Source organism: Lytechinus variegatus, chromosome 1 (genome assembly GCF_018143015.1).
Source record: "Lytechinus variegatus isolate NC3 chromosome 1, Lvar_3.0, whole genome shotgun sequence".
Lineage (NCBI taxonomy): Eukaryota > Metazoa > Echinodermata > Echinoidea > Temnopleuroida > Toxopneustidae > Lytechinus > Lytechinus variegatus.
This window is the reverse complement of record NC_054740.1, coordinates 27,806,197-27,827,969: the sequence shown is the minus strand read 5'-3', so window position 1 is coordinate 27,827,969 and position 21,773 is coordinate 27,806,197. Positions and strand designations below refer to the sequence as shown.

At 35.6% G+C, this 21,773-nt stretch overlaps 1 protein-coding gene across 2 annotated transcripts in view; it reads left to right on the top strand.

Annotated features, from left to right (window-relative positions):
• The first annotated feature begins 1,732 nt into the window (after window positions 1-1,732).
• The window catches only part of LOC121410439 (relaxin receptor 2-like), a 53,115-nt gene continuing 33,074 nt past the window's right edge, over window positions 1,733-21,773 (top strand). For both annotated transcript variants that reach the window (XM_041602534.1, XM_041602542.1), the window contains exons 1-8: window positions 1,733-1,887; window positions 9,760-9,849; window positions 11,355-11,466; window positions 12,592-12,663; window positions 15,032-15,103; window positions 16,587-16,658; window positions 17,854-17,925; window positions 20,827-20,901. In XM_041602534.1, the coding sequence (XP_041458468.1) occupies window positions 9,834-9,849; window positions 11,355-11,466; window positions 12,592-12,663; window positions 15,032-15,103; window positions 16,587-16,658; window positions 17,854-17,925; window positions 20,827-20,901 (491 nt within the window). In that variant the 5' untranslated portion in view covers window positions 1,733-1,887; window positions 9,760-9,833. The remainder of the gene's footprint in view (window positions 1,888-9,759; window positions 9,850-11,354; window positions 11,467-12,591; window positions 12,664-15,031; window positions 15,104-16,586; window positions 16,659-17,853; window positions 17,926-20,826; window positions 20,902-21,773) is intronic.

The window sequence follows — 21,773 nt, the reverse complement described above, 5'->3', positions numbered from 1 at the left end:
GATAATCGTAGAACGTTCTCATGGGTCATCATTAGCTGATTGCAATAAGCAATATTGTCATTTCGGTTTCCGGGCAACGTAAATGGAGATGGGTTCAGGTGTGATGTATGCCCAGTGAGTGATTGATAAATTGCTCTGTGCGAGATGAAATATGAAAGCGTGTTCAATCCCGTTAGGGGCCACCGGGGAGGTGTTTCTAACGTAGGATGATTTCCTCTCGAACGAGAAAGCCTCCCTCTTGCGTACTTGGTTTAAATCTTCCCGAATTTCCTCGTGCTGGCATAGGTGCATCAAGTGATAAAATGAAAATCCAGGTATTTTGGATTGTTATCAACAATGATTATTTCCATTAAAGTTGGGATATTATGCACGTATCATTACAGAAAGGATCTGTGTTGTCTGGATTAAGATATGGATCATTTGACCATAAATAATTTACATAATTATAATGCGTGAGTGTTCCTTGGGGTGGAATTAGCTTACTTTCAAATAAAACAAGTATTTGTGTCCCATGATATCGCGACTTGTAACCATAAATAGGTTTAAGATATGTAGCCATCTAAGTAAGAATTTTTTTCCATCGTCACCCTATCATAGCAAATGGTTGGGTTTTTTTATAAAACAGTTTATACTTTATACTTCTATTAGATTACATTATATTCTATTAAGTTAATTCATTGTTTTGAAAACAGTGGATCAACTTTCCACTTTTCTGTGGAAATACTGGACGTGCGTATAGATATTAGAGAACGGTCAAAAACATACAATAGTACACTCCATCGAATTAAGGCATTGAAAACCTTACAAGCATGGTGGGGTATAATTCTGTCATTAGAACATAGATTTTGAAAGATTTCGGTCATTTGTTTAGGATCAACTTCACCAATTCATAACGACGTATAATAATGACAAAAGTCGATCATCACATTAATTTGGAAAAGCATTGTCCTTTATGCGCACCTTAAATGGCCATTCACTGAACATTGTTATGCTGCCCGTCATCAATATAAATTTTGTTGTTTTTACCAAAAACGGACATTATTTTAGTGACAATTTTAGACAGTGGACTTTATATAGATGGGTAACCGACAAATCTTAATAAACGCCGTGGTTTTAAAGCATCAGTTTCGGAGGACCTTCACTAGCTTGGTGTTTCCCGACATAGCGTCTCCAGAAATACGGTGGGATATAAAAGTATCCCATTGAAGTGAACGAAACACTTGGATGTTGTTCGTTAGGTATAACGAGTAAATTGGCTTCCGTTGCGCTTCTTAGATCCGTTGTCACAAAAGGTTTCGTCTGAGGTTGCCGTCATTTTATTTGTAACGTCCCTTAAGACATGTAAGAGCAAATAGGCCAAAATGGAATTGTGTATCAGTGCCATGTAAATCTAGGAGTACTTTGCCTCGGTTGATAAGTCTCCTGACTTAGAACCAAAAGGTCCGTAGTTCATATGCCACCACGGCAACACTCGAGTCTTTTGGCAAGGTGTATGTCTATATTTGCCACTCCCCACCAAGATGCAGGAAGAAATTCCTTGAATACCCGAACTCCCGATCAGGGTATGGCCATGACCATACTAAAGCCGGGATGATAGTATCCAGCCATCACAATCATTGTAATCAATGGTATAAGGGCTATCAATGTTAAATATTATGATTAACTGAATAGAATGTACATAAACCTTATCCATAACTAAATACAAATTTGTTTCTTTGAAAACTACAGCTCTGGCGTTCGGATCCTGCAATGCTAAATCGGACCACGGCATCATCAAATGTCAGCCTGGTTTCTTCCCATGTGGAAACCTTACTCATTGCGTGGCCCAGCAGTTTCAGTGTGATGGCATTGAGCACTGTCCGAATGCTGCAGACGAAACGGGTTGTGGTAAGACATAACTCAATCTGTGTTAATTTGTTAATGCTTCATAAGATGCGTTATTGAAAACGAATAATGTATTGAAAGTTACATTCACTGTGCAAATTAATGATTTAAACATAAATATAGGATGGTTATAAGATAAATTGCCATTTCCAAGAAGTATCAATCGCGTCAATAAAATATGTTAAGCTGACTTCAGAGATCAGAGATGCCGCACCGTTGTTACATTAATATAGTCTATATAGAAGTAATCATTGAATGTATCAAAACTCATTTTGAACGGCTCAGGAGATATCCATGCTCAGCATCAAAATGCAATCGTTACATTCTCGGTACATTTAGATTTCACTAGTTTCAACGAAGTGTCATGTCAGACGTTGCCTAATGCAACTCAAATCGTCCATCGACCGCCCCCCCCCCCGCTACGGCCCTGTAAGAGCAGACTCTCTGAATCTTTGATCACCTGAAAATTATGTAGACCAACATATCAGGTAAGAACGAGCCTTTTCCCCGGAAACACTAAATATTAGATATATTTTAACATCACGTCGCTTGATAACCATAGATTACTACACAGACGATATTTATTTTCAATTAAGTCTTGGGGGAATTGTGTTCCGGATGTCCCAGGTAAGAGGGAGTTTTCGCGATTCCAAAGGGGGCGGATTCTAGAACATACTAAATACATTGAAAGTGCCCGTCAAATAACAATGAACAAGTAAGAGGTCTTTGTCAAAAATTGGTAAACCAGGACACTGGACAGCAGATTATTCTGAGATTCGGAGCTGACGAAATGTGCAGAAATAATGTCGTTTGTCCAGACTCGCAGACGACACTGCTGTTTTCATTTACCTTTTTTTTGACAAAGACCGCTTTGTCATAAAGGGATTTTGACAATAGGTTTTTTTAATGTTCACGAAAGCGTCTGCGTCGTAGTTGCGAAAACTCTACATTTACAGGCCGCCTGAAGAATCGTAAACAAAAAATCTATATGATTTTCAGGAATAAGCCACGGTAGGGGTAACACGTGTCTTGTATCGGATTCGATTGTACGTGCATCTGTCGGCGAGTCAAGTTTCAAGTGTACAGTCTTAGTGAAACGTGTACTCAATGATCAATGATCCCAATGAGAGCTGGATATCGACTCGTACACGTGATGCAATTGTATATTATTAGATTTCATACCAGCATGCCTTGTGGCGTAATTTGGGCGTAGGGTTATTTATAGTTACTAGTTGTGGTTTTTAATTGAGGTGTTTTGACCACCATTAATGGATCGTTAGTTTTCTTGTGTTTTTTTGCACACGATTTTGGACGGGTAGCTTTGTGTCAGGGCCTGAGGGGTGCGTGTAGGTGTACGTGTGGATCCGTGCGTGTGAGGGTACGTCACAGAGATACGGTCTTACTTACTAATCAAGTAGAACCCCAACATAACTGTCAAGTTGGTTATGACTGCAACTTTTTTGCTGGAAGTTGTAGTATAGAGTGTCTACTCCAAGAATCCGATGGGTGTCACCCGGGCACCCTTGGGCATTTTGGGGGGCATTTGAATTATGCATAGGGGCAATTCCACAGGTTGGTCCAAATCATGTAACGTAGGTAACCGACACATTCCAAAGATTTGCCAGGAGCATAATAGAATTTCCCAAGTTTTGTTTTTATACAAAGGATAGTCAGACTGTGTACTTTGTTGTGATAAGGAGATGTTTAGTTCCTATCAATAATAATGGAGTTACAGCTCCAAGTATGAGTCAAGGTGTCTCCAAATGTAACGTGATCGAGTAACCGTGGAATAGCCCATAGGTCAGTTAAAGGTAATTTTAAGGTCATTAAATATAAAATTGCCTTACAAATGTATGTATAATGTTGAATATTTACCATGCTTTGAATACAAACAGGTAAGGGATTATATGCATTTTTTGCAAAGGTTAAGTTTGAAAGTGTGCATATTAAGAATCCAATGGATGCTACCTTGGCATCTTGAGGAATTTTATATTTCTGACGTCATAAGCCACACCAACTTTCAGACGCATTCCTCTTAAATATGAATTTTCTATTTAGCAGAATAAACACATAACGAATGAAGTATCACATTATATGAAAAGCAAATAGAATCCACCTTTTTCTACGCATTCAAATACGTGTCCAGGGCTGTTTAAGGTCATTTAAGGTCATAAAAGGTCAAACTGGGTCACAAATTTAACTAATGCAACATAGGCTATAATGTAAATTATCATGTTTGGAATATAAAGAAGTTGGGCGTTATTTATGTAGCCCTATTTTTAGGTAAAGGTTATGTTGAGGATGTGCAGACTAAGAATCTGACGAAGGCTACTTTTGCAACCTTGGGCAACGTCCTTTTCTGACGTTATAAACCACACCACCTTTTCACATAGGTCATTCTCCTATGATTTATATAGTGTACAAAATAAGCATATCCTGTTTGGTATCAAATTGAAGCTTATGGAAAGTGGAATATACATTTAAAGGTTAGATTAAAATGAAGCACATGTAAACTTGACCTTTGACGAAAGGTTGATGATCGCGTGAGTATAACAGGGCTTTAAACAAAACGTTTAATATATCATTGCATGTGATTCCAAATAATACACCAATTCTAGCATTTTACACCATGTCCTGTTATATTTCTCTCACAACCACCCTCTGCGCCACACCTCTTCGACCAGATGCTCATAAGATTCCATTTCACCAATTATCTCGACTACATGCCTCTCTCCCAGAGCTGTGTTACTTCGATTCACACTTGCAGTATAACCTATGAAATATATGATTCGACGGCCGACCAGCAACTGCATTAATCCTTAAAAGCTATACAACAGGGTGACGCTGACTTGTGTCGGCAAGCAAGTTCTTTTAATTCCTTAGGAACAACAACTGTGTCATGAACAAGTTAGCACGGGTAGGCCCATTGTCCGGTTCTATGTACTGTCAGCTATCTGCAGAAGATGTGATGGCGGTAGAAGCATATATAATTTTTCTCTGACCACACTGACATTTCTGTGCTACCATTGTTCTCATTTTGTGTTTACAAGTCTTTTGCATACTGATGTAAAAGTGATTGACACTAAACAAAATGTTTGCTTTGCACAGATAAGTCTCTATCAGGTTGTGATACCATGTTGTGTCACTTTGGCAAGGAAAGGTTTTCCACCCTAAACTTGCAAACTTGCTGCTCGAATAAGATCTTAATCTATAGAGTCCGATGCAGAAGTAGTGGACTGGATCAACTTTTCATCTTTCTTAAGTAATATAACAAATGTAATGGTCTTTCAAATGCTACTTAGCACTACTTCACATTATTCAGCAAGAAGACGGATGCTTCAAATATCATGAGCCTACCCCCAACAGCCAAGTCAGCAAAAGAGCATGATTATCAAAGGTGCTCTTCCTCAGGAGCTTTATCTGGAGAGTAGCTGATCAGATGACCCCCCTGTAACTTGCCTCCCATGTATGGATGGGAAGTATAAGTTAGGAGGGCACTCCTGTACCTGTTCATAGCACATTAGTTATTCCCAATGAATTCTCAGAACTTGTTCCATGTGGATTTAAATCGGGGCCACCATGCTCTAGTCGAGGGTAATCATTTGCCTCTTAGCGTGTATCGCATGTTAAAAACATTGTGTCATTCTAAATACAAGGAAAACTGAACATGCAGTCTAGACTAAAGAGAGGAAAATCAGTCTGGAAGATGAATGAGAGAGCAAAATGTGGTGGAGTTAGGATGATGTAAAAGGTCAAATTTGAAACCTTTTTATAATTCAGATTTTATTGATTAACTAATTATACAACAACAATAAAAACAGTTACATGAAATATCACACATAAAGCTAATTGAAAATTTGTCTAACAATGTGAAATTTTGTTGTAGATGTCTTTTTCTTAGGTTGCTCCAACATGATTGATCTTAAACTGGAAATTGTTTGTGATACATTATTTACCATGTATGACTCTGTCCTAGATTATTCATATATTTTTTAAGAAAATAAAACACTGTGCAGTTTTATTTCATGTATGAAAATTTATGAGATGATACCAAGCTTATGTTAATTTTTGTTTTTATTAAAGTCTTGTTACATTGCCTGACATCTTTTGACCTGCCATTAACATAATTGTACTTTAGGTGATTTTTTCATGTATTTAATATCTTGTAACTTTTATTTTACTTGCCACAAGCTTAACTTAGTTACCAAATAAGATAGGTTTGTTCTATAAAGTGTCACATTCTGTCATGATTACTTTTAGGTCTATGTGAAAAGTGCGCGTGGTTTGTGATGTCGGAAAATAGAAACTGCCAAAGGATGAGGAGGTAGAACCCGTCACATCCTTGATATACAGACCCTTATCCAAACATGAGATATTCCATAGTATATGTGGCATTCTTTCTGGCACAGTTTGACCTGTTATGACCTTAAAATGGCCTTTAATTGCATTGCAAAAGCTTTAAATGCTTAGTGATCCATGTATGTGGATTTTAATATTGAATTTGATTTAATTCGGTATCAAACATGATATGTTTAATCCGCTAAATATTCAAGAGGAATGTAAGAAAGCTGGTGTGGTTTATGACGTCACAAAAATAAAATTCCTCAAAATGACAAAGTAGCAACGGTCGGATTATTAATATGCTCAACATCAGCTTAACCTTTGCCAATAAGTTCACATAATATCCCTTTCTTGTTTGTATTCAAAACTTGATATGTTCCACGTTTTATGTATTGCTTACATTTGTGAGGCAATTTTACCTTTTATGACCTTAAATGACCTTCAACTGACCTGCGTGATATAAATATCCAGTGATCCATAACTTTACATTTGATATTTCATTAACTTTAATTTGATACCTAACATGACATATTTATTCCTTAAAATATTTAATTCATATTTAAGAGGTATGTGTAAAAGTGGGCGTGGCCGATGACGTCAATAAAAAAATGTCCAAGGGTGCCCAGGTGGCACTTGTCGGATTCATGAAGTAGACACCCCATACTACAACTTCCATTTTTAAAAATCGCAGTCATACCCAACTTGGCGGTCATTCAATAATTTTGATCATAAAAACTATCTACCCGACTATACATTTCGGGAGCTTATGTGTCGTGGTGTGTGCGAGTGTGTGTGTGTGTGTTTGGGTTGCGGGCTGATCTGATTAGAAACCTAGTTCCACTCTGCGCATGATCAGAGGACGGTCATTGGTACTGAAGTGACATGGTGTGTTTTCATGTTGTGTTTTTTTTTAATGAGATAAGCACCAACTTTGATGTCTTGATTATTAATATTGTGTTTTTCATGTACATCCACAAAAAAACAATGCGTCGGCGACCGACTGGTATTTCACAGTTTGTCAAGTACATTTTCAACATGCAATAACATTCAAAGTAGAAATGAATATATACCTTCATAGAGTGTTCATTGATGTGCTATTCTAGTCACCTGGGGACCGTTTCATCAACATTTTTGTCTTACAAGTTGTCAGATCTGACATCTTTTCGTGATTCTGATTGGCTGAGAGGCACTGTTACTATAGTAACTGTCGGATAAAATGGGACTTGTCAGATAAAACGTCCGACAAGTCCTTTCATGAAACGCTCCCCAGGTCTATTCAATTTCTTCATCCTGCTATGTGATGCATGCTGACGTAATATCTTGCTTTTAAATCTGCCCATCATGATGAAAGAAATGAAAGGTCATTTGACCAAAATTGTCCATGAAGGAGCAAGGAACTGGTCTATTGATGGGGTTGCGAGAGTTCAAGTTGAGTACAAATTTGGAAAAGAGCAGCTGATTTCGGTAAATTGCATTGATTTGAATACAGCTGATCAGGAAGAGTTGAAGGGCAAGGCCAAGGTGTCACGACCCCCCCCCCCCCCAGTTTACCATATCATCTGTTCAATACAGATAGCTGGGATTTTCGTATATAAAGTACTTGTGGTTTCTATGAAGTCAATGAGGAAGTTCACATTTTAATAAAAGCCAAAAATTAAAATGAATTAAAATATTTTCCAAGGTTTGATTAAATTCTAGCAAATAGCAAATTCCAGCAAATAAGGTTATTAGTTTTTAATTTCTGACATCATATGTCACATGGCATATGTCGTAATAACATTAATGATAATGATAATAATAATCATAAAAAATAACAATAATTATAAGAAGAATAATACTAGTAATGATAAATGTAATAATAGCATTACCAATACTAACAAAATCATAATGATGATGATGATGATGCCCGCGATAATGAAGACCATGTATCATATAACATTAAAATGTGATAACGAATGTGTATCTTTTATCAGTAATTCATTGGTATATAACATTTTTATTTTACTTGGTATGATTTATATATTGTGTCTACAAAATGAAATAAGTTATCGTAAGATTAATGGCATTCAAGATCCCTCCTATTATGTTATCTACTACTCTGTTGTTATTTTAAACAATGTCTGTATTGTATGTCCTGCTTTGGCAGTAATACGTCAGGACCCGGGGGGGACACTTCCATTGACGAGTGGATACCATGCGCGACCAGAGGGTCTCGAAAAGCACCCTAAACACGTATTTTCCATAGTCTGAAAATGCAATCCTCAACAAGTATTAACGTGTGAAACCCTATCCTTAACAAGTATTGGAAACAAAACGATACTACACTGTAAAAACTGCGGTGTTAAAACTGACACCAATTGGTGTTAATAGAGGACCACACCCTGAGGTGTTAAAATTACACCCTAGAGATTAAACATAACACCAAGGAGTGTAAATGTAAAAACATGATGTGTTGTAATAACACCTATAGGTGTAAAACTAACACCACCAATTTAACACCGGTGCAAAATAACTGGTGTTAATAACTGATGTACACCGGTTAACACCACAGTTTTTGTTGTGTATTGGCAAATATTCCCTGAATTGCACCCTTAAACATGTAATGCGATATTTCAATAGTTTTGTCACGGACGTCGGCCATCGGTCTTCCCTTTACCTACATTATTGGGTACAGTAAATCGCAAATCGTACTCCAAACACGTAGTGTTGACTCTTGGGGCAAAAAGTACATCCTTTAGAAAAAAAATTATTCAATTTTTTAATACCATCGCAAATTCGACCCTAAACACGTAGCTTTCCTGGCGAAAATAGATACCCTTTTTTCATTATTTTAGTGTTTTTGACACCCTTATTACGTTACGTACGTAACGTGCCCTATTTTGAAAAAGACATCCATTTCACGTGTTTTTTGGTCGCGCATGGTATCCACTCGTCAATGTAAGTGCCTCCCCCCCTCCCGGGGTCAGGACCTAGACTACCTTTACTTCCTCAGTCTGTTCATCGTATATGTATATTATTATGGCATATGTCGTAATAACATTAATGATAATAATAATAATCATAATAATAAGAATAATTATAAGAATAATAATTCCTCAAAATAAGTAATTCTTCAAAAAAAACTGTGTGCGCTATGAACGCCTAGCTTAGCCGTGTAATATAGGAGCGCCTTGAGCACCTATCAAGGTGGATATGTGCGCAATATAAATACCCTATATTATTATATTATTATTATTATTATATGTAAATTTTATATTTCATAGCTACCACAATCATGTATGAGCTTTTTATTGAATATTGAAATGGAGTGATACAGAATCCATTTTTTAATGCAATATTAAAACGGCATTGCACAGAATTTTCCAAGCGGTGGATCGGAGCAACACAATACAGCAATCATTTCATTATGCTAATAATATATAAGTCGGCCAAGTAGGGATGATAAATGATGAATGATCATTTTTATTTCATGAAACAAAACTCCGTGGAGTAATGATATTAATTAATTCATTTATTTATTATGGTTTCCTTTAGCCATTGATGATGGGTGGGTTGCGCAGTTCGACTATCGACATCCGGTTCCTGTCGGGGAATTCGAACCGGTCAACATGGTAAACGCTTGTGGTAAGTCTGTATATTCATTCAAGAATGATTCAATTCAATCTAATGCAATGCAAAATCAGTGAATTTCGAATTCATTTATCATGCTGCAATAATTCACCCTATTTCTGTATTGTTCGAATATGTATCCCGATATGAAAAAGTCAGTTAAAGATGAATACCTGGGGGGGTGTTTCACAAAGATTTAAGTATGACTTAGAGTCGCACTTAAATACCGAGTTGCGTACGGTATGTAAGGCTTGACCGCATTGGTCAGATCGTGTCATGAGGACGCGCACTAATGCGTATCTATCAATAAGATCGCGCGTTGCATATCATGTACGCGTCGGCATTTAAGTGCGACTTAAGTCATACTTAAATCTTTGTGAAACACCCCCCAGATGTGGTAATGATATCAACATGAGTTCGAACAGAATCCGATACAATGACCACCCAAGTGTTTGTATGTATAAATGAAAAAAAAATATGTGCACATTGGCGTTGGGAAATAATGTGTAATTGCTGAGAAACGAATAAAATAAACATGTCGGGTATTTTCCAAGCAATATTAATACACTTCCCCACATATGCCTTTTTGTATTAGTTATGTATCATCAGAATTATCGGTTTTCAGCTAAGATTTCATGATTTAAGAAACATGAGTTGATTTTAATGTAGGGTCTACCAGATCTACATGTATATCTATGATAATATAGTGGTAATTAACCTTGATTTTAAAAACTTTCTCATGAAATTATTGTTTAATAAAGCGAATATCCCGAGCTGAAAATAATGATATATGAATAAAAAGAGTGAAAATCACCAAGCAAAATGCTGAAAAAAAACATCAAAATCTCATGACAAACAACGAAGTTATTGAATATCATATAAAGTATGTTAATATTTTGTGAACACAGATAATTATATGCAAACCTCATGAATGCAGTAGGTGGACAAATGATGTCATATCCCACTTTTCAATTTCAATTGTGATTTTATATGAAATCATACTTAAATCACATTTTCATGCATGTGTGTATATTGTATGTCTCCCCTGTTACAATATAATTTGCACGAACTATCGTGATTATACTAGAAATTAGATCATTGGTCGATCATTTCTAATAAAAATATGTTGTACAAAAAAAAAGACAACCAGAAAAAAATTGTTATGGGAGTTCAGTATAGTGATGCAACAGTTTCCTCTAATTCTAAGAGAAAAAACAACCATGACAATATGCTAGTGCATTTGGGGCTTTGTATCCTTCAAAGTCGATTTAGAATCGATATTAATTTCCGAAACACATCCTAGCTTAGTTGAAATCGATAATTATTACTGTCAGCTATTAGTATAATATTTCACATCTTTACCTAAAAATTTTGAAATATCGTTAGATTCGTCCTGTTGGTGTTTCGTCAATCTTAAAATCGATTTAACGTGGATTTTCAAGTCGATTTAAGTCTAGAAGATCTCCTTGTGAAGTGATTTGATTGATTGTCTGATGTACAATTGTACTTTTTTATCGCAGCACTGCCGTATTATCCAGAGCTATGCAGATGCAACAAGCTCACACAACTTGATTGCTCAAACCTGAGCTACACGTTGATTCCGAGTGATATTCCTTCAAATGTCACTAGATTGTACGTATAACATAGCTCGTTGATCTTCAATTCAATCTCAGGAAATTTCATTATATTGCAATTTTATGCTCCTATAAACAATGCTCAAACATGCTGTGAATCGATTGAAATTTTCTTCATGTGTTTGCCAATAATACAAGACGAACGGCTATCCGAAGTACTTTTTTTAATATTGAGGAGTATACGTATTCTTAAATTATTGAATATAGATATAGAATTACATATATTGATTTAAAGAATTTCATCGAATTCATTCCGTAAGATGGACACTACAGATAACTTGCGCATAGGTGAAATACCTTTTCACGAGTGATTGAGTTATGACAAATTGAAAGGATACGAATATGAAAGTCGATAATTTTATTCCGAAAAGAAAATCATATATCCGGAAGTTAATTTTTGTTCTTACACAACGACCACAGGGTGCACAAAGCAAAGTGTTAAGCAAAATTTACCCCAAGGGACGACGTAACTCTGATTTTCTTTTTTGTTTGTACACGAATGTGTTTATTTCCCCAATTTCATTAAACAAAATCCATTTTCACTAATTATCTGAATTGCCAGTGGAGTGGCTGATAGTCAAGAAAATCGATTGGTTAGTATGGCAATCTGACAGGAAGTCTGTGGAAACATCTGCGGTTTATGACATTAGGTAAATTCGGGCATTCATTTAAAGAAATGTAATGACATGTCATTTACACTTGTAAATTTGGAAAAGACTGTCCGCGATGCGACCTCTTGGTACTCTCCTTTCGACTGATTTTTACTTAATCGTGCATGGATAACCTGAGAAAAATGGCTATTTGATGATTAAAAGTTGTGATTAAGGAATCGTGGATGTTTTTCGATTTCGTTTTCTCCTGGGACAATCTAAATTATATCATACATTATTTTTTTTTAGTAATTTTAAAGGAAATGCCCTATAATTCAGAGCAAATAAACAAGTTAAGTCTTAACGTTACGAAGATGCCAGATAAGAACAGAGAGAAGCTTACCTCCGTCCTAATCGACTGAATATTTCATACTAAACTGCTCCTGTGCATCGCATTTGACTCCATTCACTTAAAGTAAAAATGAGCTTTGTTGAAAATTATGATTTATTAATCTGTTTTGCTTGTCCTTCAGATTTCTGACGTCCAACAACATTGAACGCATTGACAGTACGTCTTTTTCCCGTTTCCCTTCCTTGGTGTATCTGTAAGTAACTTGAAAAAATTGCTTTCTCCACATGGAGGGATCTAACATTTTGTTAATACCGAGGGGGTTCGAATGGTTTGACCATGGACCTGATTTGATCAAATGAGGACGTACTGCGACATACCCACTGCTCTGCTTGTGGAGGGGATGTTAAGTTTGACCCATCCCCCTTCTGTTTTTAAAGGTCAAGTTCACCACAGAAAAATGTCGATTTAAATAAACAGAGAAAAGCCCAACTAGCATAACGCTGAAAATGTCATCGAAATCGGATAAAAACTAAGAAAGTTGTGAAATTTTAAATTTTCGCTTATTGTTCACGAAAACAGTAATATGCACAACTCAGTGTTACGCAAACGAGACAGACGATGATGACCCCGATTCAGTGTTTCCTTCGTTTTTATTGTTTGAATTATACAATATTTCATTTTTTACAAATTTGACATTAAGGGCCAACTTGACTGAACCATGTAGTATTGAATTAATCGTTTCACTTGACAATGAAGAGAAAATTAGGATATTTCATATTCCATAAGATAAAATACAAAAGAAATAGTGAGTTGATAACGTCATCAGTCTCCTCATTTGCATACCTACCAGGATGTGTATATAACTGTTTTGTGAAATCAAGGGAAACTTTAAAATGTCACAAACCTCTTATTTTACATCCGATTTTGATGAATTTGATGAAATTTTCAATGTTATGCTTGTTGGATTTCTATTATTTTATTCAAATTGACGTTTTGTTGGAGTGGAATTGTCCTTTAAGAGAACACAATGGGAGGTGGGGGTAAACCCCAAACCCCACCCCTTAATATCTATAAACGCGATTTCATGGCACCTGATTACATAAGTAAAATCACATCGTCCAATAATCATTCCAAAAGAACAACTTTGCATTCATCACACACAAATCCCCTTTTGTATTGTCTCACCTGCACAGCAGAGTGAGACTATAGGCAAAGCTTTTCCGAAGGCAGCGGCGGCGTCAACATCAAATCTTAACCTAAGGTTATGTTTTTGAAATGACATAAATTAGAAAATATATGGACCTAGTTCATTAAACTTGGACATAAGGCTAATCAAGTATCATCAAACATCCTGCATGAGGTTCACGTCACCTGACCAAGGTCAAAGGTCATTTAGGGTCAATGAACTTTGACCGATTTTGGGGTAACTGTTGAATTACCACCATGACTTTAAAAGTTTTTGGATCTCATTCATGAAACTTGGACATAATAGTAATCAAGTATCACTGAACATCCTGTGCAAGTTTTAGGTCACATGATCAAGGTCAAAGGTCATTTAGCGTCAATGAACTTGGCCGAATTGGGGGTATTTGTTGAATTACCATCATAACTTTGAAAGTATGTTGGTCTAGTTCATAAAACTTAGACATAAGAGTAATCAAGTATCACTGAACATCCTGTGCGCATTTTAGGTCACATGACCAAGGTCAAAGGTCAATGAACTTTGGCCATAAAGGGGGTATCTGTTGAATTACCATAACTTTGCAAGTTTATTTATCTGACTTTTGAAACTTGGACATAAGAGTAATCAAGTATCACTGAATATCCTGTGCAAGTTTCAGGTCACATGATCAAGGTCAAAGGTCATGTGAGGTCAATGAACTTTGGCCACATTAGGGGTATTTGTTGAATTACCATCCTATCTCTGTAAGTGTATTGGTCTAGTTCATAAAACGTGGAAATAAGAGTAACCATGTATCACTGAACATCTTGTGCGAGTTAGAGTAGTATTCAAAGTCAGCACTGCTGCTATATTGAACCGCGTGAATGAAGGTGAGACGGCCAGAGGCATTCCACTTGTCTTTGCATGCTTTTGTTCCTATAAATGACTAATTTTACTTTTATGATGGCTAAAAAAAGCCCATGCAATCAAACAAATGAAAATCAAGATTATGCTGTAATAACATAATCCTAACCGTGATATTACGTTCTTATTTGTTTCTAGACTCCAATTCAAATACAAGCTCAAGGCGAGCTCTAAATTCTTTAATCATGATAATAATGCATTGGAAAATTGAGCTGCACAGTTTGATATTTTCGGATGATGTTTTTTTTTAAGATATTTGTTTCTCATATTATACTTCGCTTTCTTTTCTGCTTTTCTAATTTTGAACTTTGTCGTCGTCTTTTTATAATATTAAATTGTCCTTTTCTATATTCTTTATTCCTTTTCTCCGTTTTCCTTTTGATTTTCGTGCTAACCCTCATATTTCATATGACTTTCCTTTATTTTAGCTCTTCATTATTTGTTTTTCAATTTACCTTCCTTTTTCGTACTCTTCTTATACCATTCTTCTACACTTCTTGAGATTCTCCAATATCTCCTTTTTTTCTGAATTCAGGAATTTAATGGGGAATCAACTGCGTAAAATTCCGGCCAAATCATTCCAACATCTTCATCATCTTAGCACGCTGTGAGTGTTTCAAAATATTGATTTGAGAGGTTTGATAATGGGGAAGCCACAATCAAGATAAGATAGAAAAACACCTTTGATAATTCATTTTTCTATGTGTTCTCCTTCACGATCCTAAATATGTGTCGGGGTACCTCTTTTCCTACTGCCTACAGAAGTGACTGTGTGATTTTAAGATATGGGCTTAAAGAAAAATACCAGTTGTGTTAGGCCCTAACGATGTAAAATGGTTCGAACAGAATCAAATGAAATTACCACCAAAGTGTTTGTATGTATGAATTAGAAAGTGCCAAATAGCTCTGGAAAAAAATGCGGAATTGCTAAGAAATGAGCAGAATAAGCACAAAATTCCATCAAAATATCGGGTATTTTTCGAAGCAATATTAATACACTGCCCCCACTTAATGCTTTTCTGTGTTAGCGATCATCAGAATTATCGATTTTGAGTTAAGATTTCATGATTTTTACTAAAAGATATGTTTACAATAATGTACCAGATCTAGAATGTATGATAACATTTTGACAGTTTACCTTAAATTTAAAGATTTTTTAATGAAATAAATTGTTTGCTGCATCTACTGTCTTTTACCTTGAAACAAGGAACGTCCATAAACTCTGTTGTCTTGGGCGTTGAAAGGATTGCAGTACATTCACTTAATTCTGAACGATAATTGTACTAGAGATGTTTGTTCATGGGAACATGAGTGTCGGTGCCAGGGCGGTAGGTTATTGGCGAAATTAGTGAAAATTAAGGGTGTGTTTGCGTCAACGGTTTGCGTGAGCATGTGGGTGAGGGTGATGGTGTGTGTGTGTGTGTGTGAGTGGAGGTGCCGTGGCCGAGTGGTCTAAGGCGCCTGGCTATACATGGAAAGTCTAGAGTTCGATCCCCGGCCGCGGCACCTATACCCGTGAGCAAGGCATTTAATCTACAATGCTCTTTTATCCTGCTTTCTAATCAAATAAATGGAAATGCTATATGCAATATTAGTAACTAGGTGTGCACTTGTTTAAAAAAAATATGTTTGGGAGTGAGACGGGGAAGGTGTGTGAGTGGGCGAGTTTGTGTGTCTGTATACGGGGGAGGGTTTGTGTGGGAGAGAGATTGGATTTTGGTCGACTAATCAAGATTCTGGCTTTACTTTTCTTTTACCCTAAATTGTATAATTCCCAATGTTGTATTCGTTGAGGGATGTTTCAATAAGAAAGCCACAATCTGTCTCACTATTTTATTCCATTATATCAAATAATTCAAACAATTTTTTCAAAGAGAGATTTACAGTAATATGCAGAGAACAATTCAACAAAACAATCGAAGTAAAAAAAAAGTGACTGTAGTCCAAAGAAACATGAGCTTGTAGTCCAAACAAGCAACAACAAGAGCTTCTTCTTGAAACATGGAATAGACCATGTGCGAGTTTTTCTGAGTGATTCGCTCTTTTCAATAGCCAACTTATAACTATTCAGCGGTTCTTTTACTTTTCAGTTACCTTTCTGAAAACAAGATATCTGTCATCGAGAGAGAGGCATTTCTAGGTCTTCATGGACTCCATTGGCTGTAAGTTTTGAATTCTCTTTAAATCAATTCGATGTACTAAATCCATTTTTTATCGTAATCGTTTTAGGTAAATACTTGTAGGAATTGAAAAACATGCCCCCCCCCATTGATTGATGAAGCTAAAGTTTATAGGAGGGGAAACAATATGGCACTGACAGGGGTGATGCAATTTTCAAGTTCTGATATGATATTAATGATTGAGCAAGAAATCATGAAAATATTAACATAATTTTCAAAATACTCTGAAATGAACGCCATCAACGGTAATGATAATGAAATGCATCATCTAGATTTTCATTAATCCTAATTGTTTTCCTAGTTTGCATGCACTCTTAAAACAGTTTGGCAAAAATGCCCAAATTTTAACGAGACCTGGGCAACATACTCTCCACAGTCCAGGGTCAAAAACAGTGTTTTTGAAATCATTTTTTATGGTGTGAGCATTTTCAACATAGGTGACATAGACAACATTAAAATATGCTCTCTTCGAAAAAAGAAAGGTTATTTCTCACACCAAAAATAAAACTTTCAAAATCAGTCCTTGAAAGATTCTTCTATGTGTAACAAACGAATGCTGAAATATTTTTGTTAAAGCAACTTTACAATCATTTGCAAATGTCCATCTACAAGCTATCTCACACACTAAGAAATAAAGATTTAAAATTGAACCCCGAAAGGTTGATGCAAAATCAGCACCCTATGGGTTCAAAAATTGAACCCCTGATTTGGGGTTCAAAAATTGAACCCTGCGGTTGGGTTTCATTTTTGCACCCTCTGGGTTCAAAACTGCACCCCTAGGGGTTCAATTTAAAATTTAAGGTGCAGTTTTAAACCCGCAGTATGCACAAATGAACCCAAAACGCAGGGTTTAATTTTTGAACCCCAAATCAAGGGTTCAATTTTTGAACCCATAGGCTGCTGATTTTGCATCAACATTTCGGGGTTCAATTTTGAACCTTTATTTCTTAGTGTGCATTATGTTTCCATTATTTGTATAATTGGTTCATGTGCACAGTAAAAACATGTTTTTTTTTCCTACAACGCTGTTAATAACCAGTGTTATATACAACTTTAAGCAACGTTTCTTAGTGTGTAACTGGTTCAAATAATTTTCAAAATGTGTTACCTGTGAATTGAATTGTATGAATTTGATTTGAAAAAAAATAAAAAATCTCTTTTCACCTATCCCGTCTAGATTTCTAAATGGAAATAAATTAACGAGTCTCCTACCGGGAATTTTCACTGGATTAGAGCGACTATACTGGCTGTGAGTGTACTTTTTAAGTTCATGGGTTGTTTTACAATTACGTTATATTCATCTGTGTCCCTGGACAAAAATATCTTTTTTGTTTTCCTCCAACTTTCCTGTAAACAAGTGAAATGTTATTTATTTCATATGCACGGAGTCATCCACTTTTTAAGTGGTTTGATCTTTAATGCTGCATGCCTTCCTTACGGAGAGGGCACTATTATGGGGCAGGAAATAATTTGGAGACATTGGCAGGTGGAATTTCTGATGTGAACGAAGCGAATGGCACTTTAAGTTTCTTGCATGCCAAGTGAAGGGGTGATGCTGTGCATAGTGATATTAATCGAGTGATGTATAAAGATGTAAAAATACCGAATTTGCTGTGGAGACAGGAGTAGAGATATATTAATTTTGGCCCTACAATGGGTGATATGACCAAATTTGGGTGTAGAAATGTTGCTTCGGTGTTTATGTTTGTCTTGTAGATTACTCTAAACCGCATACATTCGTAGTTCCGAAGCTTCGTTATTCCGAAGGTTCGGATATTCCGAAGATTCGTTATTCCGAAGGTTCGTTAGTCCGAAAACGAAATGAGGTTCGTAATTCCGAAGGTTCGTTATTCCGAAAAAGAAATGAGGTTCGTTAGTCCGAAAACTAAATGATTAACGAACCTGATTTCGTTTTCGGTTTAACGAACCTTCGGAACATCGAACCTTACTTCGTTTTCAGATTATCGAACCTTTGGAATAACGCCACAAATGTTCAGATTAACGAGCCCTTTTACGTTTTGGGATTAACGAACATCGAGGTATAGGCAATTTACGTGTTTCGGAATTACGAACCTTCGGAGTAAAGAACTTTCGGAATTACGAAGTGTAACCGCTCTAAACCCGTTATCGTGCCCAATAGAAGATCATCATAGGTTTGAGATTGCTTGAACCCATATTTCTGTTAATTATGTAAAGAATGCCTTTTTATGATATACCCGGATGCTAAAACAACCCTCACATCATCCTTAGTAGATATGGAGTTGGTCGAAAATAATTGGATGCTCATAACGCAAGAAAAAAGTAGCTGTTCTGGGCTAAATTGAAAGGAAAATTTAGTATATACAGACATTCATTAATACACAATGTTAGTTCATGTTTCGAGCGGATAACCACAAAAAATCATGTCATTTTCCGTGTCAAAATGCGATAAAGAGATAGAATTATCAGCGGATGAGAATCTTGAATGATGTAATTCCTTCCCACAAGGTGTTCGTTATAAACAAAAATAACAAGCGTGGGCGTGCTTTCGTAAGTGTTTGCCTACATAATTCTGTAGAAGACATAGATTCTTGATCTTCGCTAATAGTCCTTTAAATTATGCAATGAAACACCTCTCTCTTGATCTGAATCTTCTTTTCTTCACAATCAGCTCCCATAGGTATTCATATCAATATTTGACAGTAGGCTGCCATGATCTTTTCACAAAAAAAAAAGTCGGGCAAATGAATGGGAACTCTTGAAACATAGATAAAAATAGGCATGGTAAATAGATAGAGAATATAATTATACTGAACGAAAAACAAAATGCCATACATGGGGGTGTTTAGTGAACTCGATAAATCCGTCGAGTGAGCCCCATAAGCCAAGAAGTGTAAATTCACGTGGAAGAAATAGAGCTTTGCCATTACCTGACCAAGAAAGCCACTGTGTTATATTTCAAATTTCCATGATTCCCGAAGATGGCTGATTACTGAATTACTTATTCTGTAAAAATTATGTTAAGATTTCACTACATTTCTTTTTATACACCTCGTTCATTTTCCCTTTTTTTACTCTTGTCCTTCTCTTGGAATTTTTAACTAATCCGGCCTGAAGGGCCAGATGAGCTAATACCGTGGCGTCCGTCGTCCATGTCTTCAGCCCACAATTTCAAAATGCTTCTTCGTCATTTCAAATCCGATTTCAATTCTGTTTGCTTTATATGACAGCACTCAGTATGGGTTTTAAAACATCTACACAGAATTTTGAAACTCATTAGATTTCCTAATTCATGCACATTTTTCAAAATTCACAAAAATGCTTCTCCTTCTTTACTAGTTGACCGATTTTGATTTTTGCTTCCATCTGGTAGAGCTTCGTAAGGTTCACCAAACTTCTACACGGAATTCTGAAATTTCGATTAGAAAATTATTTACGCTAATTTATGCAAAATTTAATCATAATCACGAAAAAATGCTTCTTCGTTATTTCCTGACCAATTTTGATATATGTTTCATCCATGTGGTAGAGCTTCGTTAGGTTTACCAAACTTCCACACAGAATTCTAAAATTTTGACTAGAACATTATTTATGCTAATTAAGGCGAAATTTATTCATAAATCACAAAAAAAATGTTTTTCTCCTTCATTTGTTGATCAATTTAAATTCAGTTTGCTTTATATGATATCTCTAGGTGAGAATACAATACAGACACAGAATTTAGAAACTCATTAAATATCCTAATTTATGCATATTTTTCAAAACTCACAAAAAATGATTCTTTTCATTTGTAGACCGATTTTGATTTTTTTTTTGGTCCCAACTGAGAGTTACATAGAATTTAGTAATTTTGACAAGAAAATTATTTATGCTAATTCATACGAAATTTATTAATAAATCACAAATTTCGCTTTTTCTCTGTTATTCTTCATCGATTTCAATTCTATTTCCTCAATATATGTCACCAATATAATTCACTTCAGTGTCAACTGGGCTAAAATTAAAAATTGTGTTAAATTTCGGTGCAAGAGGCCGGATGAGCACCACATAATTGATGTGCTAGTGTTCATATTTACTTCCAGTTGAGGCTGATCCTTAGAATACCTACCTTTTCTTGTTTATAAATTTTGTATCTTCTTTTTTCATATATATTTTTTTATATCTATACCAGGGACCTTCGGCATAATAATATTAAAGATCTTAACCACGGTACTGCACTCAGGGATTTACTCTCCGTTGCATGGATGTAAGTTTGCTTTGTCGTTTTTTTTTTTTTACTTCAGCAAGTGAAGTTACGAAAGTTTCAAAAACACGGCAGAAAGATTCTTTTCTTTGGCACGCGTCAAATTGTAGAAGAGCCTTCATGAAGACACCAACTGCTTGTATCACTCTTTAAAGATATCTTTTTCAAATCTTTTTATTTACTTCTTTATTCTTGTGCACCTTGAGTACACTAAAAAGTGTAATTGGCGCTTTATAAGTCGCATTGTTATTATTTCTATTATTACTATTATCATTATTATTATCATTATTATTGAGATTATTACAATTATCATTATGATCACAATCATCATCATCATTATGAGCATTAATGTATCATTGAGGATGGAGATATATTATTATCTAATATACTATGTATCCAGATATCTGATTTACATTATTTACCTAATTGTTTACTGGATGTTGCAAATAAACCAGTGGGCTAAATAGACCCACCTTAAATCCTGAAATACACAGGTTCATAATCCACAATGAAATATTATCAGCAGTGTAGTCTTGTGATATAGATCCACTTGACTAATAACACACAAATTCAATACTCAACAGAGCATACTGTTGAAAATTTCATCAAAATTGGATGTAAAATAAGACAGTTATGACATTTTAAAGTTTCGCTTCGATGTATTTTTCACAAAATAGTTATTATGCAGAATTTAGTCACATGAAAATGATAAAATGGATGATGTCCCTCACTCATTATTATTTTTTCATTGTTTGCATTATACCATTTTTACAGATTTGACAATAAGGGCCAACTTGACTGAACCATAAATATTGTCAAACAGTGGTGAATCCACATGTTCTGGGAGAAATAAATCTTTCATTCACAAGACAATG